This window comes from Cadophora gregata, assembly GCF_030347475.1.
Source record: "Cadophora gregata isolate MNR1 chromosome Unknown scaffold_5, whole genome shotgun sequence".
Classification (NCBI taxonomy): Eukaryota; Fungi; Ascomycota; class Leotiomycetes; order Helotiales; family Ploettnerulaceae; genus Cadophora; species Cadophora gregata.
Genome location: NW_026695928.1, coordinates 1,024,522 through 1,049,151, shown reverse-complemented (window position 1 = coordinate 1,049,151; position 24,630 = coordinate 1,024,522). Strand labels below are relative to the sequence as shown.

The 24,630-nt window shown below is 47.5% G+C and overlaps 10 protein-coding genes across 11 annotated transcripts; 6 read left to right on the top strand and 4 right to left on the bottom strand.

The window, feature by feature from the left end:
- Nucleotides 1–71: 71 nt before the first annotated feature.
- Nucleotides 72–1,100, top strand: NBP35 (cytosolic Fe-S cluster assembly factor nbp35; the record flags this gene model as incomplete). Its single annotated transcript, XM_058504719.1, has 1 exon — nucleotides 72–1,100. The coding sequence occupies one exon, from the start codon at nucleotides 72–74 to the stop codon at nucleotides 1,098–1,100; it is 1,029 nt and encodes a 342-aa protein (XP_058359275.1).
- A 1,365-nt stretch (nucleotides 1,101–2,465) lies between these two features.
- ONS95_011120 (uncharacterized protein) lies at nucleotides 2,466–4,396 on the bottom strand (the record flags this gene model as incomplete). The annotated part of the gene is made up of 6 exons (XM_058504718.1): nucleotides 2,466–2,729; nucleotides 2,817–2,915; nucleotides 2,971–3,382; nucleotides 3,431–3,942; nucleotides 4,066–4,174; nucleotides 4,242–4,396. The coding sequence occupies 6 exons, from the start codon at nucleotides 4,394–4,396 to the stop codon at nucleotides 2,466–2,468; spliced, it is 1,551 nt and encodes a 516-aa protein (XP_058359274.1).
- A 1,191-nt stretch (nucleotides 4,397–5,587) lies between these two features.
- Nucleotides 5,588–6,019, top strand: ONS95_011119 (uncharacterized protein; the record flags this gene model as incomplete). The annotated part of the gene is made up of 2 exons (XM_058504717.1): nucleotides 5,588–5,767; nucleotides 5,828–6,019. 2 exons carry the CDS (start codon nucleotides 5,588–5,590, stop codon nucleotides 6,017–6,019), a joined length of 372 nt encoding a protein of 123 aa, XP_058359273.1.
- A 542-nt stretch (nucleotides 6,020–6,561) lies between these two features.
- ONS95_011118 (uncharacterized protein) lies at nucleotides 6,562–7,151 on the bottom strand (the record flags this gene model as incomplete). The annotated part of the gene is made up of 4 exons (XM_058504716.1): nucleotides 6,562–6,750; nucleotides 6,798–6,931; nucleotides 7,000–7,102; nucleotides 7,149–7,151. The coding sequence occupies 4 exons, from the start codon at nucleotides 7,149–7,151 to the stop codon at nucleotides 6,562–6,564; spliced, it is 429 nt and encodes a 142-aa protein (XP_058359272.1).
- Nucleotides 7,152–8,809: 1,658 nt separating this feature from the next.
- On the top strand, nucleotides 8,810–10,882 carry ONS95_011117 (uncharacterized protein; the record flags this gene model as incomplete). Its single annotated transcript, XM_058504715.1, has 2 exons — nucleotides 8,810–10,360; nucleotides 10,409–10,882. 2 exons carry the CDS (start codon nucleotides 8,810–8,812, stop codon nucleotides 10,880–10,882), a joined length of 2,025 nt encoding a protein of 674 aa, XP_058359271.1.
- A 3,310-nt stretch (nucleotides 10,883–14,192) lies between these two features.
- ONS95_011116 (uncharacterized protein) lies at nucleotides 14,193–15,617 on the bottom strand (the record flags this gene model as incomplete). Its single annotated transcript, XM_058504714.1, has 3 exons — nucleotides 14,193–14,407; nucleotides 14,455–15,386; nucleotides 15,433–15,617. 3 exons carry the CDS (start codon nucleotides 15,615–15,617, stop codon nucleotides 14,193–14,195), a joined length of 1,332 nt encoding a protein of 443 aa, XP_058359270.1.
- A 1,250-nt stretch (nucleotides 15,618–16,867) lies between these two features.
- On the top strand, nucleotides 16,868–17,620 carry ONS95_011115 (uncharacterized protein; the record flags this gene model as incomplete). The annotated part of the gene is made up of 1 exon (XM_058504713.1): nucleotides 16,868–17,620. The coding sequence occupies one exon, from the start codon at nucleotides 16,868–16,870 to the stop codon at nucleotides 17,618–17,620; it is 753 nt and encodes a 250-aa protein (XP_058359269.1).
- Nucleotides 17,621–17,763: 143 nt separating this feature from the next.
- ONS95_011113 (uncharacterized protein) lies at nucleotides 17,764–21,556 on the top strand. 2 transcript variants are annotated; one of them, XM_058504710.1, is made up of 8 exons: nucleotides 17,764–19,350; nucleotides 19,402–19,584; nucleotides 19,652–19,919; nucleotides 19,972–20,148; nucleotides 20,213–20,377; nucleotides 20,425–20,547; nucleotides 20,600–20,688; nucleotides 20,797–21,556. In XM_058504710.1, exons 1-8 carry the CDS (start codon nucleotides 19,296–19,298, stop codon nucleotides 21,222–21,224), a joined length of 1,488 nt encoding a protein of 495 aa, XP_058359266.1. In that variant the 5' UTR covers nucleotides 17,764–19,295; the 3' UTR covers nucleotides 21,225–21,556. The 2 variants fall into 2 exon arrangements, with proteins under 2 accessions (XP_058359266.1, XP_058359267.1); XM_058504711.1 differs by having other exon boundaries at nucleotides 17,764–19,039; nucleotides 19,170–19,350; nucleotides 20,600–20,819.
- ONS95_011114 (uncharacterized protein) lies at nucleotides 17,907–18,506 on the bottom strand (the record flags this gene model as incomplete). Its single annotated transcript, XM_058504712.1, has 1 exon — nucleotides 17,907–18,506. The coding sequence occupies one exon, from the start codon at nucleotides 18,504–18,506 to the stop codon at nucleotides 17,907–17,909; it is 600 nt and encodes a 199-aa protein (XP_058359268.1).
- Nucleotides 21,557–21,673: 117 nt separating the features above from the next.
- ONS95_011112 (uncharacterized protein) lies at nucleotides 21,674–22,773 on the top strand (the record flags this gene model as incomplete). The annotated part of the gene is made up of 4 exons (XM_058504709.1): nucleotides 21,674–21,765; nucleotides 21,816–22,073; nucleotides 22,121–22,592; nucleotides 22,648–22,773. 4 exons carry the CDS (start codon nucleotides 21,674–21,676, stop codon nucleotides 22,771–22,773), a joined length of 948 nt encoding a protein of 315 aa, XP_058359265.1.
- Between the last annotated feature and the right edge of the window lie 1,857 nt (nucleotides 22,774–24,630).

Sequence of the window (24,630 nt, the reverse complement as noted above, 5' to 3'; positions counted from 1 at the left end):
CGACATTTGCGGCTCAAGTTTTCTTTGCCCATCTCCCTCAACACCAATTATTCGAGAACCACGAGAATACAATGGCGCCCTCGCTCGAAGCCCCCGAAAACGTACAAGACGTCCTCTCCAACCCTCTCAAAGTAGCACCTAAACTCGTCGCCCCCGAACCAGAACATTGCCCTGGCCCAGAATCCGAAGCAGCAGGTAAAGCAGACTCATGCGCCGGCTGCCCGAACCAAGCAATATGCGCCTCCGCACCGAAAGGACCAGATCCTGATATCCCAGTGATCACTGCGCGGTTGTCGGGTATCAAACACAAGGTCCTGATCTTGTCTGGCAAAGGAGGGGTAGGAAAGAGTACATTTACGAGTTTACTTGCACATGCCTTTGCGACGAATCCGGATAACACGGTGGGAATCATGGATACAGATATCTGTGGACCGAGCATACCGAAGATGATGGGTGTAGAGGACGAGACAATACATGTCAGTGGAGGAGGATGGAGTCCGGTCTGGGTGCTGGAGAATCTGGGTGTTATGAGCGTGCAGTTTATGTTACCAAATCGGGACGATGCGGTCATTTGGAGAGGACCGAAGAAGAATGGATTGATAAAGCAATTCTTGAAGGATGTGGAGTGGGGTGACATGGACTTCTTGCTTGTGGATACACCCCCTGGAACGAGTGATGAGCACTTGAGTGTCAACTCTTTCTTAAAGGAGAGTGGGGTTGATGGTGCAGTTATGGTCACGACTCCGCAGGAAGTTGCCCTACTCGACGTCCGGAAAGAGATTGATTTCTGTCGAAAGGCTGGCATAAAGGTCTTGGGGCTCGTCGAGAATATGTCGGGCTTTGTGTGTCCGAAGTGTACGCATCAGAGCGAAATCTTCCAGGCTACGACTGGTGGAGCGAGAGCTTTGGCAAAGGAGATGAACATACCATTCCTTGGAGCTGTGCCTCTGGATCCAAGAATTGGTATGGCTTGCGATTATGGAGAGAGTTTCTTCGACTCTTGGCCAGATAGTCCAGCCTGCAAAGCTTTGAGGGAGGTAGTGAGGAGGGTTGGGGAAGAGATGGGCTTGAAGCCTGAGCAAGTCCTGCCAGAGGAGTGAGGAAACATGGAGGAACTAAGAAACCTGAGAACTACACAGACTCACAGCGTCAAGAACGGTTAGCACAAGAAGGAGTGATGCGTTGCAACGGTTTATCGACCTTGTCACCTGCAACAGACGAACGGCATGTCGGTATCAGCTCTATCTCAAGAAGGGGATCACCTTGAAGGTCCTGCTACCTAGTTCGTTTTCGGGGTTCTAGGTATATTTAATATACCTCAATGCCACCATTGACAGAGCAATGAATGTCACTGCGTTGCCAAGTGACATACGAGCCGCGGTATGGATGATGAGATATTTATTTCGTGCGGTCTGTGTCCTGTAGTCTGTGTGGTCATCGATCATGTCATAAAGCGCTCCTTGAGTCTTGCTGGATCCCAAGATTGTCCTTATTCCCAATGCTTGTGGGATATGTTAATTCACGAAATGCTCGCTTCGGTGGCCAGGAATTACTCCGCCAATACTAGACCCACGGTCGACTCTCTGTTCACTCGGGGCAGGCTCAGTTAGCAGACCAGAGAGTCACGATTGAATGGTTAGCATCCACAAGGCATGTGTGTTCACTGGTTGACTGGGGTGTGTTCCACAGGCGGACAGTGTTCAGTCGATGAGATATCAAACGTACGCCTTGCGAGGTCTGGACTTGAAGGACGTAATGAGTAAGTTTTTAAGGTAACACCTGTAAATTAATCAGGATCTATTCAGGCATTAAATGTTGATGGATATCCTCGCCTAATAGGATGTCCAAGCAGAATTCCAAGTTTCTGTCAAAGGATGGTTCAGAGGCCGCATTGCTATCCAGCTTACAAAAACATACGGTACAGAAAAAGAAAAGATACACACATATGACGAAGAGTTTCACTTCATTATTTCATAAAATATTTTGATTTCTTGCTTCCGTGTTCTATGCTAGGCTCTGTACATCTTTTGCGTAGTATGTTGAATACGTTTTGCTGTAAGTCAGATTTTGCTGAAGATATGAGTCGTGTCTGCATGTGAACGCCAGGGAAGAGCTTCTTTTAGTGATAAAAAGCAAGTGCTTGGTGCTGTTTTGATCTGTTGAATGTTGAGAATGTACTGGGCAAAGCAAGTGTAATATGTGAATGGATTGGGCGATGTGCTGGAGTAAAGCTCAGAGATATAGTGATAAGATAATGCTGCGCCGATAAGGAGAATGAATATGTCAACGTAAAGTCTCTCGAGTGGTTGTTACGAAGACCTGAAGGCGTTCACAAGGGCTGAACAACCACCGCGAAGATCCCTTGCAATGCTGGTATGAATTCTGATATTTCTATCTGCCAAACGATGTTTACGTCCAGCAAAATAATCGAGATCAAAGATGGACGCTAGGTTGTCGGGAAGATGTTATGCATCGTAGTCCTGCAACATGAAGTCAGCATTCTGCTGATAGCCCCTGCACTTATGACTCATTGTGAATTCGGCCTTGACGCCCACAGGAGTACTCTTGTACTCCAGGATCTCGATATCTGAATCATCGTCGGCAAAGGCCATACTATGAATAGTCGGGTTTGAAGACTTTGCAAAACCAGAGCGAGCAGGAGGCTCTCCAACTGCAGCTTGCATTTGCTCTTCGTCTTCTTCTTGATCGTCTTCTTCATCGCTACTGACCTTTTGTATACATCAGTATCTACTACTGAGTGTATTCTGGGCCTTTTGAAAATACTGGAAAAGATTGACACCAAAGAAAACGCTTACCTCTGCGATTTGTTTCCGCGGCCTCTTCACCTTCCTAATAGCTCTACCTTTACCCTTTTCCTTGGAGTTTTCTGGGAGGAAGCCTAACTCCTCATCCGTCTTTTTTACACTGTAAGTGAACAGCCAATAGCTGAAATTTTCAATTAGTACTCACAGAGTCTTTGTCTTCTCCCTTTTCGATGCTTTTCCACAACCTCTTCTGGCCATTCTTCGCAGTAGCGACTCGGCTCGACTTGGACCACTTTCTGGAGACTTTACTTGGCCCAGCTGCAGTGTGAGCGATCACATATCTGTCTTGTTCATTCTCGGCATTTGAATCGGCGGTTGTCTCGGGAGTTGTCGAGCTGGGGTCATCAGAGCCAGAACTCTCCCCAGAATCTGCGTGCTCGCCCATGTCGTCTCTCATTTGCGTTATCATTATGTTCAGCTTGTCTCCTTTGAATCGGTCCACCCAAAGCGGCGGTTCTCGGCGCCATGATTTTGACTGAAATGCGTTCTCGACCTTGCCTAAGAGTATGCTGTCATTTGTTTTTTCAAGCGCTCTTCGGTTTATTCTCCAACCACAACTGTGATAATAGAATCAGTATATGATTGCTACTGTGTGGACAACGTACTCGTAGAACGCAGACTCAATTTGATCATTCCGACCTGTCTTTTGATGTCTGAATTTGACGTGTCGCGCCAATTGACCTGTAAGGAAGTCGGCGATGACTGTCAAGGGGTTTTTATCATACTCTCTGAATGCCCCAACTGCGATTCTGATTGTCGATAAGGGTATGGTAGTAGCAGGATAGCATTCTTCTGGACCTGTTTCAACTTCCACAACTGGTATCGGTACAGATCCTTTGGATGAATAGTCATCTGTAGTATGGATAACATTAAGAGGAGGACCGAGGTTTCTGTCCTTTTCCTTTCCGTGCCGATAGTGATTCGGACTGTTAGGATCGAGCCAAGTCTGCAAGAGAGTGTCTCTTTGAACTGCTCTGCCTACCATCGCACGTTTGCGAACCCAGGTTCCTCTGGAAGTTATGAACCGGGACCATTTATCAAAGTGGTGCTTATCCCATGTGATGAGGTCGCTCTTTCTCCGGCCGACATTGAGATTCTTGAAAGAAGTTCCCATCCACTATTTCATCGATGTCAGACTATGGCTTGTGTCGTCGTTTGAGCAGGTAGTTATTCGTGGGAGTAGATTACAATGTAAGGACGGGGAATGCCATGAAGAGTAACTGTATCAGAATCAACTTACGTCTGAGGCGTAAATTATTTGGTATCGTCCCCACTTGTTCTTTTTGAACGCGTACCACACATCTTTGGTTGCTCCCTTGGCATCTTTAAATAATCCGGCATGTAGCCATCTTTTTAAGCGAGTCAGCCCCATCTGTATTTATAGAGTGATGAGGATACAAGGATTGGGATACGAACCGCAAATCTTTTCGTCTTTGGTAACGTGGCTCGGGCTCAGCTTCTGAACTGTCGTTCGAGTCAGAATCCGAATTCGAATTTGAGTCTGAGCTGGATTCATTATCGCTTTCGGAGTTAGGAGATGAATCTCTTCTGAGCCGAGTTCTCTTTGCCATGATGCTTCATAGGTGAGATCGTGAGGATGTGGTAGCGTCAATGGTCACCGCCTCGATCAATGCAAAAGGAGAGTTTGTAAAGTCGAGTCGAGTTGTCGATTTTATTGTGCTTTTGTTGTTTCGTCCTTTCAAGAATTTATAGATTGAGTTCTCGTTGTTGCTTGTGTGCTCTAAGTTCTGGCTGGAATTTGAGGCAAATAGCTTCGTAATCAGTAACCTGTAATGGAAGTTGACGACGGCCAATGAGCGGGGATGAGAAGAACGGTATTGGCGGCAAAGAAAGTATTCGCATGTACCCTTCAGATAATTGTGGTGAGTGAGATTGAGTAGAAGGGAGAAACGTTGATGTGGAGAATGGAATCAGTCAGTTTACTTCAGGTTTGTAAGAAGTATTTCAGCCAGAAGCACAATGCCCTAATTCGTTCTGTAGTTCAATCTTAATTAGGAAGGAAAGGTCTGGGGGCCCTTCGGGACTTCATTTGAAGGAAATAATTAACATGGATTGAGACACTTCATGAAAGAACGTCAATTGAGTCTCTCCACATATCATTTGAGAGGAAGCGTTTCGTATCTCACAGCACAGTGTCAGTTTGATCTCCAGTCAAGTGACTTGTGCTGTGCTATTTTCCATACATAGAAGGTCGTCACTTTATGTCTAGAAGGTGAGTAGACTGAAACGCTTGCAAAGGCCAAGGAATAGAACATGAACATGCATGGGAATCTATGTTCGTTTGCTCAGTACGACTTTGGTGCTATCCTAACTCAACATCGTTGCTATCCGTCTTTTTTCAACAGCCCTGTGAGCTAGACTCCAAGGACATCATCATTGTATTGGCTCGCCTCACTTTCAATCGGCAATTCTTGTAGTTGGTGCTGTCATGTTTGTTTACACGAATGATTAGCCGAGACTTGCAACACGTTTGTTGACTCCATGCCATCAATTCTCGGACCACATTCCCCATTTTAGGTCTTACTCCGACTAGTCTCGGAATCATAAAAACCATATTGGCGGGCTCCAAAGGGAAAGTGAAGATCTAATGGGTCTGTTCTTAGGTCACCAATCCTGATTTGAAATCACTCCAGAGTTCTGAGAGAGGAACCCTTCAAATTGATCATGTGACGTCGCACGTGAGGTATGTGCATCAACTCGATCAACAAACCCGGTCGACTCTCTTCCACTAATGATCAAAAATGCCACAAATCCAACGCATACTGATCAAAACCCATCATATGACCTCGCGCAAGAAGATCCTCACCATCACGAAAGCTGCAAAACGACTCTCATGTTCCGTTCTCTTGAAAACCGGAGGTCCACCTGGGGTTATGGTTGCAGAAGGCGAACTTGCTGGTGACTGGTTAGAGGTCGTTCGAGTAAGGCATTCTATACTCACAAGCCATTTGAAGACGATTCATTGATGCAAATGCCTGTAGAAGCTACGGTACAAAGATTATCAACTCATGAAGAGAGAGGATGTGGGGGAAAAGGGGCTAGATGTTGGCCCCGGAGATGTAAAGGAATTGACGGGTATGAAAGAGCTGGGCGCGTTCTTGGAAAGGAACAGGGAGATCTATGAATGGTGGAGGGTGGGAATGGGGTATAAGAAAGGTGAAGATGCGCCTTGAAATCGACCATAGGTGGAGATGTGGGGTTCAGTTGCTGGAATTGACTACGGGAAGCGGACTTGGCCACTGGCATTTTGAAATTGGCCAACAGTCCTAAGACATGGGCGTGAGGCCTGATGCCAGGTACCATGAGTGCAACTATGGTTGCAGGTAGGACAAATGCGTCCACGTCTTGGGGCAGGTCGCATGCTGAAACTGCTTCGAGGGTTGAGCCACATGCCTTTCTCTGAGCATGATTCGCATCTCAGATTTCTAGCTGGTTTTGAAAGATTGGTAGGTCACAGAAGCACTGATGCCTTCTTTGATGACTCCAGAGAATGTTCCTGGGACAAAGGGATCAGCAAGTTGTCAGCCATGCAACCAATATCCTAGATACAGGGCAAAAGGGACTCAATGGCGTTGTGCCTAATTTTAAGCGCGGCGCTTCATTGCACAAGTTTTATATCAATCTTGAACCATATGCCTTATAAATTTGTGAAGGTCATTAAATGTTCCATCTTCCTCGATCCTCTACCAGGCCATAATATAGCCCACACGTGTCTTTACGCAGCACCCAATTTCGAGGGTAGATCTTCCAGGTCATCCACAGAGTCAATCTCAATAACCTTACCTACCTCAGCAGTGTTCCTCATCAATTCCTTCGCCCCAGCATATACCATCCTCAATTCCGCATTGCATGTTACTGGGAGGTAGTATAGCAGCACATAAGGTACCGATAATCGTCCAGAGGGCTACTGCACATTAGCATCTCTACTTTACTTCCAAGCGTATCACTCACCAATGTCAATGGGTAGCTCAGCAGTACGAATCGTGGGGAATGGTCTGGCAGATCCTCTCCTATGTCCTCTAATTTTGTGTATACTGTCTTGTCCTCATCCTGCTTGATTTCCAGCGTCTGTTTGTCGATCATATCTATCGCGAGTCAGAGTCGGTTTCGCATGTTGGAAAGAAGGTCTGCGGAGACAGTGAGACGGACGTACAGATCACAGCTTGGGGGTCGCTGGCGCGGGAAGTCCCCAGACGGAACTTGCGAAGGTGTTCTTTGCTCTCCTGGCTAAAAGTGTAGAGTCTGCTTTCGGAGGCCTGGAGACATGTTAGCTGAATTATATGGATGAGATGTCTGGCATACCATGATCGGGGAGAGGCACAGCGACACTGCGGTGTTTGTGTTGCTGATGGTCGAAGCGCAGCCTTGATGTTGATGAGGGGCACTTCTGCCCCTCATTTCGGTCGAGCCGTCGCTTACTAAGCGAGAATTTGATTTCCATCGTCAGGTTCTACTGATGTGTAAGGTAATCCGCCACTGTGAAAGGCAAAAGCAACTGATCTGTATTCTGTTCTTGATGGTTGACATAGCCTAGGCTCGCATAGTCCGGAATCCTTGACTTTCTCAACTGCAGTAGGTCTGTGCCAGAGTACGCGAGGGCTTTAAAAACCTTTGACATCCGTCCCAGATCATGCTTTGAATGTCTACAGAAGTGCAGTATGAGAGTTATTTAGTAACAGGAATAAACTGGGGTATTTGCTTCTCGCACCCCAGTATCTGTAGCTTCCCCAGGAAAGGAGGGAAATCTATTCTGCACTGTTTTCAGAAAACATGTGGTAGAGCCGAGCTGGTACAGGAGGACGCAGCCTTCATGCCTCCGCGACGTCATTTGAACGCGAAAACTAGGAAGGATGATCAACGAGCGAGTCTTGATGGCCTTCAAGAAACCATTGGTGGGAGTTGTCGATACCTCTCTTGGGGGTCTTGGTGCTGCGAGTATGGCTTGGTATAAAACAGGTTCCAAGTCTGGAACCCGTCGTATCCAGAGTGAAGGAAAGGCAATCAGATCAGTCCACTCCGCGTCAATTCTTTATTTGGAGGTTTCCAAACTATGGAACCCCGGGACGGATCCATCTAACCTGATGATATAAGCCAATTACGCAACTCTCAGCTGCCCTACGGCATCAATCCTTGAAGCTATTCGACGTTATCCGTCCCCTGCCAGGCCAATGCCCCCAAATGAACCGGCTCTCTTGGCAAAGCTTGTTTTTGGCCCCTGCTCATCAACCGTCATCGAGCTAAGGAACCCCGGCCCAGCTCGCAGAACCAGGACGCAGCCGGGCATCGTCCCCCATTCGATGCAAAATGGACGCGTTGCTCTCGACCCCGCTGCTCACTGACAGAGCTGGGCCTACAAAGGCTTCGGCGTGTCCGTTGCGTCCGCCATGATTGCAACAGACTTGCAACACTTTTGAGCATTGCATCCAAGTATCTGACAGTAGCAATTATCTCTCACTTTATATATATTTCATTTGCAGTAGTCGACCCCAGCAATTGACGACCATGATCTCGGAAAAGGTATATAAGCTCTGTACGAGCAAAGAGAGCGTCTCTGCTCTGCTTGCGAAGAACCCCGCTCTTTCTCCCGAAGAAGCTTGGAAACAGTTATTCGAAGGAGAAGAAGCTGGAGACAATGAAAGTATATCGACTGCAAAGACGAACCGGGACAACCATACACCAGAGGATTTAAAAAGGGCTCGGGAATGTGGAAATTGGGGCTCAACAGAGCCAAGCGAACTGTTTTTGCGAGTAAGTACAATCACCCCATTCATTGGGCAGCGCTGAGTTTGCAGCTGTACCATGATGCACTCTGCACACTTGACAGAAGCCTATCGGGTTGCATGGTCAGTCCTTCATTGATGGGGAGTTGTGGTGTTATTCCGTTGACGGTCATATCTGTGTACGATCCCCCTTTATACAACCGAGATATTCGCTAACAACTCGTCAACAGTGTGCCTGACATCATGCGACACATGTCGAACTTAATTGTACGCGCAGAAAAAGAAGTTATACTCGCTACCAACTACTGGCAGAATTCGGTCGCTTCCAAATATATAACAAATGCGATGAGGGAGCTATCGAGAAGAGCTGGCAAGCGAGGAGAAAGGATTGTGTTCAAGCTAGAATATGACCGAGGAAGTGCGAAACAGGCTTTGAACAACCACATGTCTGTGACACCGAAGGAATATATGGGCGCTGCGGTGAATATCCCAGCGCCGGAGGATATCCCATTCATCGACTTACAAGTGGTCAACTACCACCGACCAATGGTTGGAACCTTCCATTGCAAGTACATGGTTGTGGACAGGAAGTATGCGGTGCTTCAAAGCAACAACATCCAGGACAATGACAACATGGAAATGATGACACTTCTGGAAGGGCCAATTGTTGACTCGCTGTACGATATGGCTCTGATTTCGTGGAACAACAAGCTGGACCCACCCCTACCAAGCGCAAACTCCCCAGCTGCGCAAGGAGGTGCGACCTCGTTCAATAATAATCACAACGCGATGTTTGGCCAGAATGGAGCTATCAAAGGCCACTCAGCCATTGTACACCCAGAGCGTATGAAGCAACGGAAGGCATATGAGTATCACCCAGGAACTGTCAACCAACCTGGCGTAGCGCAGCCATCTGTTGCTGTTGACAAATCAGAGTCGAGCCAGAATGATCTGAATGGGCCTGTGAATGCAGAAGACGCTACTCGGCCTACGGGAGATGAAAATGGTGTCAGCGAAATAACCAATGGCATGGAGCAAGCGAAACTGAGAGGAGAAACTCGGTCGATCGAACACCAGGGCCAGGATTTGGGCATGATTGGAAGGCTCCAGGAAAATGCGAAAGCAGTTGCAGTGACAGGTGATGTGGACCACATCCCACAGCCCGAGAAAGAGCACCATGGAGCAGTGAGCAATCTTGTCGGCAACAAGGAGAAGCGTGGTAACAACAAAGAGTTGAATGCGCCAGGTGTGATTGGTCCTGATGCTGAGACCAAGGAATTCTTGAATGAGGGCAGTCAGCAACTCCCTCAATCAAAAATCGAGAATCCGTCGGCTGAGGATGCTCTGTTGCCTGAGCACACCACCGATGACCCTCACTACGATGTCGATATTGCAGGAGAAGTGGCACGTGTCCAAACAGCAGTATCTCCAAAGAATGGTGAGACTAGAATTGAAGCAGTGACACGGCATCTCAACCACACCAAGAATGCCGGCTTCAAAGGAAATGCGCCCGAGTGTGAGCCAGAAGACGAAATGACGCCCTACATCCCCCATCCAGTTCATGAGCCATTCCCAATTGCGATGGTGTGTCGTGAGCCATACGGATCGCCAAATCACCGCTCTGTGTACAATCCACAGAACGAGGTGTGGCTTTCAGCTCTCCGCAACGCCAAAAAGAATGTCTTCATTCAATCACCGACTCTGAACGCTGAGCCGCTCGTCCCAGCGATCATTGAAGCTTGCGAACGGGGCATCGATGTATATTGCTATATTTGTCTGGGCTACAACGACACTGTGAGCCCCTCTTCTCAGAAGACTTCGAGATCATGCTGACAAACAAAGGGTGAACTTCTTCCAAAGCAAGGTGGCACGAACGAAATGATTGCTCATAAGATGTACACCTCTCTCTCGCCTCAGGGGAAGCAGAAGCTTCACTACTTCTTCTACATCGGCAAAGACCAAACCATACCCATAGTTGCCAAAAAGAAGAAGCGCGATTGCCACATCAAAGTCATGATCGTTGACGAGCACATCGGTATCCAAGGCAACGGGAATCAAGATACGCAGTCGTGGTATCATAGCCAGGAAATCAATGTTATGTTCGATAGTGCCTTGGTGTGTAAAGCTTGGATTGATGGGCTGAGGAGGAATCAGAACACGCATCTGTATGGCGAGCTTGGGAAGATGGATGGTGTATGGAGAGATCAGAATGGAAAGGAAGCGAGTGATGTTATTGGTGTCGATCCAGGGAGGTTTGCGTGGGCGAAGGGATTCATGGGTGCAATTCGGAGAGTGAGAGGTGCTGGTGATTTTTAGGAGATGGAATCATGTTTTCTGGTTTTGAGACTTTGGATTAAGTTCATATATAGATTGGACACAAATGGTGTTTTGGTGTATGACTTGAGAAATCTACAGTTGAATATACTAAAATTGTTTCAAAGGGGTATGTACCGACTGTATCGGGCCAAGACCATAGACTTTTCGAATTGTAATACTTCCCGGAATGGAAAGAATGACCCTTGACATGGTCACGTGCTAGTGGTAGTTGCTGCAACTGGAACCCGAATGTCTTCAGCATCTTCGTCCCACAAATCTCTTGCAACGTTAAAAAGCTCACATGCTGGCAGTGATACAATCGCCGTATATCTTACCTAGGTATCTTCACGTATACTTGAATGATAACCCCACTTACCAGCATTTGCCCGACTTCAGTACCGCACCCAGTTCCCAGACAATTGACCATTCGAGATGTCACAGTCATCACAAGCCGAGGAGGACGAAATATCTCCTCTACAATATGCCCGCCAGAATGGATTATCCCAAGACTATCTTTCTAGTAATCTAGGATTCCCAGAACTCAAGCAATTCCAGCACGAACTACTTGACGATTTTGATGATGATGCCAACCTGCCCAGACTTAACTTCGGGGCCGGGGTGAAGGTTGAAGAACGTCTTTCATGCTCGAAGGACGCAGCAGCTGTGCTAGCATGGGTGATGCAAGAACAGCAACCTGATGAGATCAATGCTCTCACCACGCCCTTTTTCAGGACTACCCACAAGAGGGACAAGAAGTTGGAACTACCTCTTCTGAGAACTGACGTTGATGCAGACTGCCGGAGCTTCGCGAGTAGAGAAGGTCTCGAGATCAAGCTCCGAGATGTTAAGCTTCCACTGGAAGCGGTTGGAGAAGGAGAGGGATTCGATTGGACTGGACAGTACGAGAATTTTGCAACAGTCGTCTTGCAAGACCTGAAGGCGGAGAAAATTACCGTTACGAGAGAAGCAATGGCATTTCTCCAAGCTTGTGCAAATGCTGCTTGGACGGAAGAAGACGAAGCCGAGCTTTATGAAAGAGAACAGAAGTACAAACGAGTAGGTTGTCCTACTTCCACTGAGGCGCTGCTGACGGTATTGCAGAAAACTGCGTTGGACCCTGTCACACCTCCTCTATCTCCGCTTCCTGAACCACTACAGCCCTTTGAGCCATCCTCTTCCGATTGTGCGTTAAACATACCTATCTTCTCTGATACCTTTTCGCCTACAAGGCAAGATCTTGAAGCACTTGAAAAAGAAATATTCGAACAGGATCTGCCAACACCGCTGCGGGCGTTACCAGCTGGCGACTTCACCATTGAAGGGTATTGCCAGGAACAGGTTGCAGACATCGGACATACTCCATCTTCGGAGCTGAGGCCAATCAAATGGAGTAATTTCAAAGTTGAAGTGCCATTGATGCCCGATGAGTCTGTATCGTTTCCAAAGACCGTCCGATTCGACGAGCATATTGACGAGCATCTGATCGAGCGGTTCAGCAACAGTCCAATGGCTCTTGAAGATGAAAGAAAGTTCTTTCAGTCCTTCGAAGAGGCGTACAGGGCTGTAAATCTGGAGGCCGAGCAAGAAAAATTAAGCAAAGAAGACACCACCGCACGAGTCGATGTACCCGACCTCAAATTCGAGAAACCTGATGCGCCATGGAAACCTTTTGAGAATCTGCAAGGCCAGGCTGGGCTGTCAGGTTTACAGAAATCATTTATTCTTGAGACCATTGCAACGAGCATACCAGAGTGGCCTGGAGCAAGAGGCCAAGAAAGCAAATTGCCATGGGCGCCTTTTACACAAAATTTTGCGAAGCTGGCTTTGGAAGATGACATTCCGGCAGATGACAACATATGGCAAGCTTTCGTAGAAGCCGAAGGTGATGTCATTGACAGTTCTAGCTTGACATGGGACAGAGCTGGATTGAAAGTTCTAAGGGATGAGGATGACGAGGAGGAAATTGACTTTGGCATGTTCCGAAAGGACACTCCGCCAAACATGTCAACCATCATCAAGAAGAGAAAGAAGGAATTCCAGGAAAGAGGAGGATCAAGGAACAGCGACCCAGCTGCTGCTACAGGTTCAAAGCCAGGAACGTCACTTCTGAGAGGGACGCCTAAGCCTATAGTAGCTGCAACAGGAATGGGAGCATTTGGATTCTTTGATGGGGAATTTTCTGTGCAAAATTCACTCAATAATTATCTCGAGCACCGAGGTTTGAAGAGAACCAAGATAGCAGAAAGCTCATACTTTACCAAATCTGCCGAAACAACATCCACCAGAGAAATCGCTCGGGACAAGACACCGAAAGTAACCGGCATGCCCATCCGGATCTCTCCAGCCAACAAGGAGAATTTGCCGGTACCTGAGATTCAACCAGTCAATGCCTACACATGGATTGTTGTTTCCACGACCCTCCTCAGAAACAGAAGCTTGATCGGCAGCATCGAGGCTCAATTGCCGTCGGTCAAACTGGTTGAACGAGATTTCAAGGCTCATAATACCAGTGCATGGATGCCAGGATCTGTTACTAGATCACCAGTCAAATCAAGCCTTGACACCGAGGCTGACATGATCATCTCACCATCCGTTGGTATCATCCTTACCACTTTGCTGACTATCCGGCAGAAGCCGCTCCCAGGTCAGAAGAAGCTCAAGCCAGAGATCTACCAACGTGTTGAAAAAGTCAGTCCTCGTTATGAGAAGCTCGTGGTGCTGGTCAGTGAAGGAACGGAGAATGAAGTCACCGCTAGGATGACTGATAGTGACTGTCTTGCATTTGCTGAGTTCGCAGGCTATCTTTCAGGCTTCGAGACGTCGATCAGTATGCAGTATGTAGGCGGCGGCAACAGGAGTTTGTCGAAATGGATCGTTAGCAATATCATTCAGTATCGTGTGGACAATGAACTTATTGCCGACGAGACATTCTGGGAGCTGTTTCTACGACGAGCAGGCCTTAACGCCTTTGCAGCTCAAGCAGTCATTGGAGAGCTCAAAGCTCCAGATGGTATTGATCCAGGAACTCCTAGCAAAGCTGGTCTTTTCGGTTTAACATCCTTTGTAGAGATGGGCAGGGAGGATAGACTTGCTCGGTTTGGTGGAATTTGTGGACATAGCGTGCTAGCCAGAGTCAGTGCTGTCCTAGATGCGAGATGGGACTGATCTTGTTTGAGGATCTGAGGGGTGCGAATATCGCATTCATCTGGCTGATTTGCTATCTTGGCGTTTTGTTGCCGGTTGAGATTTGCTGTTTTCTTTGCTATGTCAGGAACATTTCCAGATCGATTTAGCATAGCTGATATCGAGCTCACAAACTCCATACTTTGATGCTATTGTCTGGTGTGTGAAGGTCTCTGGGGGACGAATGGACCGAACTTGATCCGTGATCGTCTGAATCGTCATCGGAGCTGCCATCATTTTCTTCGACTTCTTCGCTAATGCTGAGACCTGGAGATGACCTCTGACCTGAACAGGTTGCCACTACCGTCCCAGATGAATGAACAGCTGTTGATGTTACAGGATCTATCCAGCATTAGTAAGGCCCTAAAAACTACTCCTCAGCAACATACCATCATGAGCCTTGAATTCCCAACTCCTCTCCAACGGTCCTTCTGTCATTCCGACTCCTTCCCAAACTCGCACAACACCATCCACACCTCCAGCCCATACTTCTGTCCCACTATCGCTCGGAAATAAGTCCACGCCAATCCTCTGGTTAGTACCTGCATCTCTGCCTACCAACCAACTGACTAGCTTCCCCGTAACCCTAACATCGTACACCAACACACCCTTGCTTTTCCTCTCCACCACGAACAGATACCTCCCGCAAGCACTCCACTTTATGTCCGTTATACCTGTCCCTCCAATCCCCACATCAATATCCGCAGCTTCAGCAACACTCCACGTTGCAACCGTACCTCCCAATCCCCCCAAATCATACAGCCCTACCCACCTCGTCCAGGTTCCAGCAGCCAGCATCCCCACGTCAGCATTCTCCGGGCTCGGCTGCTGTGACATCGCAGAAACGATACCGCGCATACCTACGCCGCCGCCTTTCATCTTGTGCCGCTTAGATGGGATAGTAGGTAGGCGTGTGACAGGTCCTTCACCCGAGCGGGAGACGTCGAATAAGGCAATTAGACAGTCAGTGCCGGCTAGGAAGTGGTTCTGCGAGGACCAGAGGAGCGAGGAGGGTGTGTAGTAGGCTTCTGTTGTGGGCGAGATGAGGTTGTATGTTGCGGCGGGGGTTGAGAGAGGATTCAAGGCGTTGAGGAGACGGATGGGAAGAGCAGAGGGGGTGGAAAGATAGAGAGTTGTGGAGGGGTCAGAGAGAGTGAAGTAGGGGTATGGTGTGAGGCAATTGATCGGTGTAGGGAGGGTGTGCGTTGTATAGGGCGTGAGTGTCTGTGGGGAGGATGATTCGAGGAGGGTTGGTGGGAGGATGAATGTTCGGATTGTGTTGTCGGCGCTGGATGTTAAGAGAGTGGTTCCGTCTGGTGTCCTGATAATGTTAGATTTCTGACTTCAGTGGCGGCAGCAAATCTCACCATTGGGCACTCTTGAAGTAATTGGCCTCTGAGTCTATTTCATCATCAAGGCTTGTTCCCGTAGTGTCGAGCTCCGGAGTGCCAATTCTCAGATCGCGCTCCCGCATCCCGGATTCTGCTATTGTACAGCTGTAGGTATCGCCAGTGGATGCTAGGAGTCGTGGGGTCTTGGAGTGGTTCTCCATAGCTGCAACTTGTATCTCATCTCTGTGGGTGTCAACCTGTAGCATCCACATACACACTAAAAGCCTTACGAAGTTGCAGGTGGACGATACCTAGGTATTCAAGGTATCCAGCTAGCTCACCTTACGAACTGGGCTGCAAAAGTCCGTGCGGTTCAGGCTATCTCGCTTGAATAGGAGACTCGCTTTTTTGATGATATAGCCTAGTTGTAAAGCTTTGTATTACTATGAAAATATATTTAAACTGAAATACCTTCTAGGATATAATATTAAGGTATATAAAGAACAATTCTCTTAACTACGAATATCTGATTTCACCTTCTAAGTTCTTGAAAAAATAGATTTTAGTAATTTTAAGCCTGTACCGCACGGACTTTTGCAGCCTAGTTCGTTAGTGGACCCTCGCAGCCTCGTCACGCTACCCGATATTGTATAATGTAGCACCAGTGCATGAAACTCGTTGAGCGCGTCCCCCCAACCTTACCTACTGAGGTAAATTTACTTTGGGACACTTCCATTTCTCATGATAACAACGACACCTCCAGCTGTATATCAAATTCCCCTTTAATGCCCTTCTGAATTATCATGTGAGAATTGAGCTGTTGAAAGTGGAGAGTGGAGAGTTCTGATCCAATCAAACAATTCAAAATACCAAGTAATGTGCTAGAAGTTCTATTTCCAAATTACTTCTAAATCAATTCCAACCGCAGGCTCCATCACGAAACACTGAGTAAGTTTTAGGATATCACTGTTGAAAAGAGATTGCGCTAAACAACCCTTACAGACAGTACAATCAAGACCGAAATGCCTCCAAGATCGAACAAGAGGCGCAAGATAGCACACAGTGCTCCTGAACTACCTGTACACTGGCCTCCACATGGAGATCCAACAGTCTTCAAGTCTCCGGGCTTACAACCAGACACGCGGTTAAGAGTTTTTGCTACGGAATTTCATGTTCATTCGAGCGTTCTCCGGCTCCATTCCAATTATTTTCGCACATTCTTAGACTCGCCAGATAAATTGGGCCGTCTTGCAGGAGCTGTGTGGCGTTACGACTACATTACTGTAATCGACGAAGATGGAACTTGGGCGCTGGAAGCTTCAGCAACTGGAATTCAGGCAGATCTTTGGGTCCGTATGATGAAAAGTAGCTCTCTCCGTTTCTCTATATTCAAGAATACGAACTTTGCATACTGTTTTCTTCTACTTTACTGACTCTACGACCTCAGTTGGCTTCGGCGGAAAACGCGCATATGACGAACTGTATGTGCTACTCACTGCGGAAAACAGAGGCTTTTGAGTGTCTTTTATCTGCTATGTACAACAGACCGTACTCTCCTTCAACCGTCGCCGACCTAAACACGATCATTCAGCTTGCTGAATTCTACCGCGCTCTCCCAATACTGTCCGCAACCATGACACCGGCTCTTTTGAAGAGTGCAATGTTCAATTCACGCAACGCTATGTGTAGATTCCTCAATCTCAGCAGAGAGGTGATACAAGTTGCCAAACAGCTTCGCAATACGGACTTGTTCCGAGAATGTTTTGTTCACGAGGTTGGAAAGTACGATGCTGGAGATGAGACGAACCATCTGCTCGATGATGACATCCATCAGCTTATCCGGAGAGAGCACAGTGTCATATGCAAGAGAATCATGAGGACGCAGAGCAGGCTTCTGCTTCGGTACCAGAGGTTTCCCATATGGATAAGCCCCGACATGGCGATGGTCATTGACCTGGAAGATAATCCCACTCGAACTGCAGATTTCTTCAGAGCAGTGAAGTGTCAAGTGGATAGCCTCAGCGTCACAACAAGATGGGCCGGAGGCCACCTGGATCCGTATATGAAAATGGCAAAGTCTGAATTGGACGGCTTGATGCGGAACAACTTGCGACTGGATCGCACCAATTTTGGGTCCGCGTCAGATCACAACGATGATTATTTTTTGTGTGCAGATATCAAGGATGATGAAATGCCGTGGGACTCTGGTGTGATCGACTGGTGAGGAAAAATAAATTGGGCTTTAGTAGGCGCGAGACCTGTGGTTCATGGAATGAGAAAGAGGAGTTTCTGCACGTATGTAATAATTGTATTTGTATTGATATGAGTCAGCTTCAGCTTTAGGGTCAATCTCACAGGCAAGCAAATCCTTCCATTCATATCGGCGTCACCTTCTTCTATCATTCCACTACTATCGACTCCGACGAGATCCTTACTGGCAAAGTCCATGGCTGCCTATTGAAGCCAGCCCTCCATAGTCGGTTGGCGGGTGCTCAGATTGATTACGAACCTCATCTACGGACAACAGAGGATTTGAAGTACTTCTGATACCGTGACAAATCAAATGTTCCCTCCTCCAGCTCCTTGCTATTCACATCTCCGGCCCAACAGAAGGTCCTACATTCCTTCAGCGCCCGACCGTCTTCAAGCACAACATCACAGTGCCACCAAGTATAAACACTGGTTTCGTACTCCTCCAAGCGCTGGAAATGAGGTTCGGAGTCAACCTTCCACACCGTGCCAGATATCGTTCCTTCTGGAGTCCTGATGATGGTGGGGTAAATTCCCCACATCTTCATGGAGAATCCCTTGATTTCCCCTTGCGTCACGGATGGGGTTTCGGGGAGATCAAGCACAGATTGGAGGACTTCAGCGTCCATCAAGGATCCATAGAAAAACATGTAGCATGGTCGGAATGGATCGGTCTTTTTTCTCAAGTCAACATCCGTTGCTGTTGCATAAGTCTCTTCTGATATTGTAGGTCCCGGTGACGGGGTTGGTGGAGGAGCTACCACTGCTACAGGCCTCGAAGATCGAGGAAAGCTCGGGGGAGGAGGGAGTGGTGGTGGTGGAGGTGGAGGTGGTAATGGAGGGGACGGTATGCTCTCCATGAGTATGGCTCCCTTGCTGCTTAATCCCAGAAGCTCAGTCAACAAAGGCTGATCTGAATGGATACAAGTGCTGTCGGCTGTCGTGCGCGGCTAATGGTGCGCAGCTTGTGAGTACAAGTAGCTAGGTTGTAAACAGTGCTAATACGAGTAGAATTCGCTATTTTCCGTGCGCTGATAGTTCAAGAGCAAGAAAGAGCGTCTCATTGAATTCTCGGAACCTTTTCTGCCCACCGTTTAGGCAACCATCCAAGAACATTGGGGAAAGGCTGCTAAGTCCTATCAAAGCCTTCCCAGTTCAATCCTCCTGGTTCCTCTCCTGGAATCTGAGATCTGATGCAGATGCAGATTTGGCGATGCAAAGGGTGATATTTCTGTCTTGACTACAGTTATTGATAAATGACCTTGACGACCTGGCCTTTGGACTTTTGCGCTTGCCATCAAATTTAGGATCCCCCAGACATGCTACCAGCCAGCCTACCACGGAACTACGGCAGCAGAATCTTCGTTTGGTTGGATGAATGACTGGTGCCAAGGTATGCCCCCTTTTTATATTGCTGTGCCACAGGAGCCGAGATTCTTGAGGCGCAGTGCCGCAAACCTGTATTCGTTCCTACGAATCAGGCGGGATTTGCCCCGTAACTAATATCATATTTGTTTTGAAAGCCCACAAATAAACCGAGTCTCAGTGGAGTGATACGCGCCTGAGATCCAGGAACAGGATACTTCAGGCATTGCCTATGGCTTTAATTGCACGACACCTCCATTTCTGTTTCTTCGGAACATCACAGAATGTTGCCTTTTTTATTCCTGACTTTTATATCGGCATGGAGTCTATGCTTACAAGGTATTTGAATCTAATCCGGGATCCGTGGATAAGCTAACTCTTTCCACAAAGAAGTCCTCGCGAGAGAGTGCGGTAACGAGACTGGCTTCATCTCAGGCATCATAGTATGGAGCCAAGAAGATGCAGACATCAAGCTCGATAGCTGCACCAAATTGATCTCCACTCTCACCATTGGGCACAATTACACGGGCGATTTTGTTCTGCGCGGTGTCACAAATTTGACAAGCCAATTCAGTAATTCCAACCCCTCAAGAATGATCTAGGCAACTTGCAACTGAAATCGATGTGCTCTGGTTTTTAGCAACTTCAATCGGGTACACATGGACTAGTCCTTACGAAACTGAGGAAGGCGTACCCGGTCTCACCTCCGTCACGGCACCCGACTTGCTTGAAATAGGCAGCTATAGTCTAGATCTGCAAAATGCCACTGCTCTCAAGTCTGTATCATTTGAAAAGCTTCGAAAAGCTTACAATCTTGACATCGAACTCGGCACTTTAGACTCTTCGCTGAGTTTCCCAGCCCTGGAGACTGTCGTAGGTCGCTTGCAAATTCTGGGAAACTTCTCCAGGTATGTTGGATTAACGCAAGTTCACTGTTCGTCTTGGCTAACCAACTTGTAGTATGAACTTTAAGAGCCTTACCAGTGTCGGTAGCTCTGTGACGATCAGAAGTCGGCGTGAGAGCTCAGACAACGACTACATGTATTCGCTTGAAGCTGGGACAAACTCTCCCCTCGATATCGAGTTTCCATTACTCGTCAATTGTTCGACTCTGAAGATTATAGGAAACATATCTCGGTTTGATCTTTCCCTTATCCGTCCTTGGGTTGTAAAACTTGAAAATATAGTAATACTGTGGCAGTATTTCAATGCCGAAGCTGGAGACTATAGCCGATTTTACTGGGAACAGCATGTTCTATGATTATGGCCATGACCTCTCAGTCTATACTCAAGGACAACCGCTCAATTTGAGTTTTCCTATTCTATGGAATATATCAGATATAGCCCTAGCAGGAACATTTGGGAAGTATGAGTTCAGCTTCGGTTGTCATCACTGGTAGCTGACTTTTCTAGCATTTCACTCCCGGCACTCAAGGATGTCGAAGAGTATACAGTCAGAAGCAAGCTCCCGATAAGTGTCAACCTCACACCACTAGAAACTGCAGAATCTATTTATTTTTATGGCAATGTGACAGAGTAGGTCTCATCCTGATTGCTTTCTACGATTTGTATTGATGACGGATGACAGCTACAACATCACAAGTCTCACGAGTATATCCGAGGATCTGTACATAAGTAGCGAGCTCTCGCCTGATTGTGGTCCCGGAAAAGAAAAATGTAAGATTTTGAAGGTAGCCATGGGCCAAGTTTTGAGCTTTGGAAGAGCGTTGCTGCGTCTAAGTCGTATTGCCAAGAGAAAGGAGTTATTACTTACGATTTGAGCAGGGCTGGAATTACACCCAGAATATTCCGATCGTAAGACATATATTCCTGGCTTTAGTTGCAAAGCGAAAACAAAGAAGCATTTCCCAGGGAAGCAAGTCGCTTTAGGACTTGGCATTGGAATTCCGCTTCTCGTCATTTTCGCCGCCGTCATTTGGCGCTGCAAAAGAAACAGCAGCAACAAGAAATTGGCTTCAAAGGACAGACTTCCCGACTATGAGACTGAGATGGAAACTAGAAGAATCGGTGGTGGAGAGATCTTGCCCGAGTACGCCCCACCAGCAGAATGGAGCAGCTCGGACAGAGTGAGTCCTGTCAGCAGTGTGGGTAATGTGTCGAGGCCAACGGGTAGACCTCCTGGCTATGAAGCTGCAAATACTCAGGAGTCACATGTGGCGCAAGTCCAAAGGAGTCGCGATCCTCTTGTTTGATTGATGAAGCAGAGAGTCATGGAAAGAGGAATCAGAATTTTAGCAATGCCAAGTATCTATGACAATGGGCTTGCAGCTGTCTGACTGATCTGCATCATCTGGTCACAGACACCGCCTGAAATGTAGATGACCGAATTTCACTGGCCAATCTCCAATGGAAGCTACTAGCAAATGGCAATCTGAATTGTGGATTAGATGCAACGTCCAATTGTTGGATCGAATACTCGAAGCTTCACTCGCTTCGAAGGCTTGAAGCAAATAAACAAGTAATGCGGGCCAAGGGCCGCATTTTAGCTCGATCGCGGGTCAACCTCGGCCACCGCCACCCAAGCTGTCTGTTTACTTACAGACATCATCGAAGCATCAGCTTCGACTTCCATGATCAACCCCTGATCTTACACAACAGAGAATTCTTCAACAGAATAAGTCAAAGTCAAGCCGCTATCAGCATGGGCTTCTATTCTGGATTAACAGTGGGTCATATTGCTAGCCGCTGCGAGAAGCTCCAGGAGCCTGACTACTTTAACTTGACGCTGTCCATGTGAGTGTGTGCCATCGGTGACGAAGGTACAAGACTGACATGTATTTTAGCTTCATACTTCTTGGTATTCTGGTCTCTTACCTCCCTCAGCATTATCGAATCATTGCGCGAGGCACGTCCGAAGGAATATCCCCATACTTCATCCTCCTTGGAACGACGTCCGGAACATGCGCGTTCGCCAACATACTTGTTTTGCCAGCTTCGAGAGCGGATGTAGCATGCTGCAAGACCATAAGCACATTTGAGTGTGCTGCTGGTCTGCTCGGGATAGCACAAGTTGGCGTACAATGGTTTTGCTTCAGTGTCATGTAAGCTTTGAGCTTGACCAGATGGGAACGGCGCTGACAGATGAAAGTTTACTTCTCTTTCTCGTTTTCTTCCCTCGAGGGCCAACTCTTCCAAATAACGATGCCGAGAAACAATATACATGGCGGACAGCAGTCACAGTTGCGTTTCTATGTTTACTTCATGGCCTGCTCGTCATAATAGTCAGCGCGGCTCTCATAATATCACGACCCAACCATTTGGGCAAGTGGGCGAACACCCTTGGAATAATGGCTACAATCTTGGCAGGTATACAATACCTGCCGCAGATTTGGATGACGTGGCATTTGGGGCATGTCGGAAGTTTGAGCATTCCCATGATGCTTATCCAGACGCCGGGCAGCTTTGTCTGGTCTGCGAGCTTGGCTGCGAGGCTTGGTGTTGAAGGATGGAGTACGTGGGGTGTTTTCTTGGTGACAGGATGTCTACAAGGTTGCTTATTAGTGATGGGAATTTGTTTCGAGATCAAGGCTCGGAGGGAAAGAGGCGCTGGGACAGAAGTCGTATGTTTATCCTGCGCATTGCCTCTCTATAAAGACAGCCACTAACGTCTTACAGGCTAACGGTATCGGAAGTACGGAGACAGACGATGAGGGAGGTACCGTTGTTGAAGATGGGTTGAGTGAAAATACCCCATTGTTGAATGGGTCGAGGAAGTCATCTCGCACCCCAATGCCAAAGTAAATGAGAGTATGCTTGGCTACAGTACCTATCGGAGTCCTACACTTATCTAGACCTGAATCCTATCTCCCTTTGTTCATCCTTGTCGCTCCCTGGGATACGAAATTAGCATGTCACGACATAGTCACGATGGCTGCAAACTGATAGCTTTGAACATCTCCATGCATGCTATTCAAATCGCTGATTCTATATCATGCGGTGGCAAGCCGCTACGAGGAGTATACTAAATCTCAAGTTGGCCTTGCAAATCGAAACTCATGAAAAGCACCATGCAATGTGGACTTTCGTTCATACATCTAAATAATCGGTATGTACACCTTCTAAGGATTTGTCTGTTAGCGCATACTGGAGACCGGAAGGTGCTAACTTACTATCCTAGATCACATCGCCAATTCCAGCTGCCAAAGCAGCGAGTGTAACTGCACTTGTTAATTTGCATAACATTTTGGCCCCTGCCTTCATTGAAGAGGAACCGCTGACAGCTCATGCGATCGGAGGATATTGATGAGCAGTCGCAGTAGGAACAACTGTGATGATGGATGTGATATGGATAGTGCTTTTCAAGTAAGTCGTCATATCGGGGCTCGAAGACGGGGGTTTGGCCGCAAATGGGGAGGTATGCTGGGTGATACTGCTGGTCTGAATGGCGCCATTCGATGCTGAGGTAAATCTGGATGACAACAAGACCGGAGTTATCATGCACTTCGGCTTTGGGGGTGTGGAAAAGTTCGAAGAACTTGCAGTGTGCGGCGTCTTTGATGAGTGTGTATGGCTTGCCGATCGGGGGGCCACGCCCGCATCAGTGGTTGTTGTTGATGGCCGTTATAAGGCTGCGATGAAGGCTGGTACGTTACGGCATGAGTAACATAGATCGTGTGGATTGAATTGGTGGTGTGAGCAGTGTGACTGCTGTGGGTCGAGTGGACGCTGTGGGATCTGTGCGATGTGAAGCCTTGTCTCTTGATTGCGTGGATGGGGTCAAGTGAGGAGCATGGCGCATGCAAATCTTCGTCAACGCCGCGCCATCTAGAGTAATGAGAGAAGAGCTGACATATCCAAGGATATCAAGTGTGGTTGACTTGAGCTTCATGCTTCCAACATTACTCGACTTTTCGTGCGACTTGCATGCGTGGTGAATAACCAAGGTTGACTGGGATGCTTGAGCGCCACTGAGAATGGTTGTGAATAAGGAAAGAGGTGAAATGGGAGTGGAGTGCTCCATATCTCGAGAAGCACGAGCGATTGGACTTCCTTTGCACAGCATAACCCTGGCAATGAAGTAGATGATGATGGCGAGGCAAGTCATTTGTACTGCGTCTGATTCGAGCTAATGGATAATATTTTACATGCGCGACTGAAGTTATGCCAGGGTTGGAGAAGAAAGACGGTTTGCAATTCGGAGCAAAAGAATGAGATGTTGATTTTAATAGACAAGCTTAGGAGAGCTCGGTCTGTGGATGCCAGGTACTGTTATTCACGGAGATTAGCAGCCAACTATACCTCTCAGAGACCAAGAGGGTGAATTAGCAAATGTTGAAGTGGGTGAGGCAGCTTATGTATCCGGTATGTCCTTCAGGTGTTCATGTCTCGTGTAAAAGCGCTGGGTGAGTTTCTACCCGCTTTTGTCATTAGTGTCATGTTTCAATCACTGTTTTATTTGTCAGCCTGTCTTTTCCATCCAATACAAGAAGCTGTTTCTGGGACCAGTGGCACGAGTCTCAAGTCGCGGAATTCAGCAACGTTTCTTAATCCAGTGATGCATGGCAGGTTTTGTGTAACAGCATGGTCATTGACCATTTTGAAGTCTTGCATTGATCCATATATATGCCAATTCAACTCTTGCAGTTTTAGACTGGCATT

What these genes read in the sequence shown, in the direction of transcription:
- ONS95_011113 (XM_058504710.1), top strand. Translation starts at nt 19,296, where the DNA reads ATGTTGCCTTTTTTATTCCTGACTTTTATATCGGCATGGAGTCTATGC. An exon ending in ATTCTGGGAAACTTCTCCAG is followed by an intron (nt 19,920 to 19,971) that starts GTATGTTGGATT and finishes ACCAACTTGTAG; the next exon opens with TATGAACTTTAAGAGCCTTA. An exon ending in CTAGCAGGAACATTTGGGAA is followed by an intron (nt 20,378 to 20,424) that starts GTATGAGTTCAG and finishes TGACTTTTCTAG; the next exon opens with CATTTCACTCCCGGCACTCA.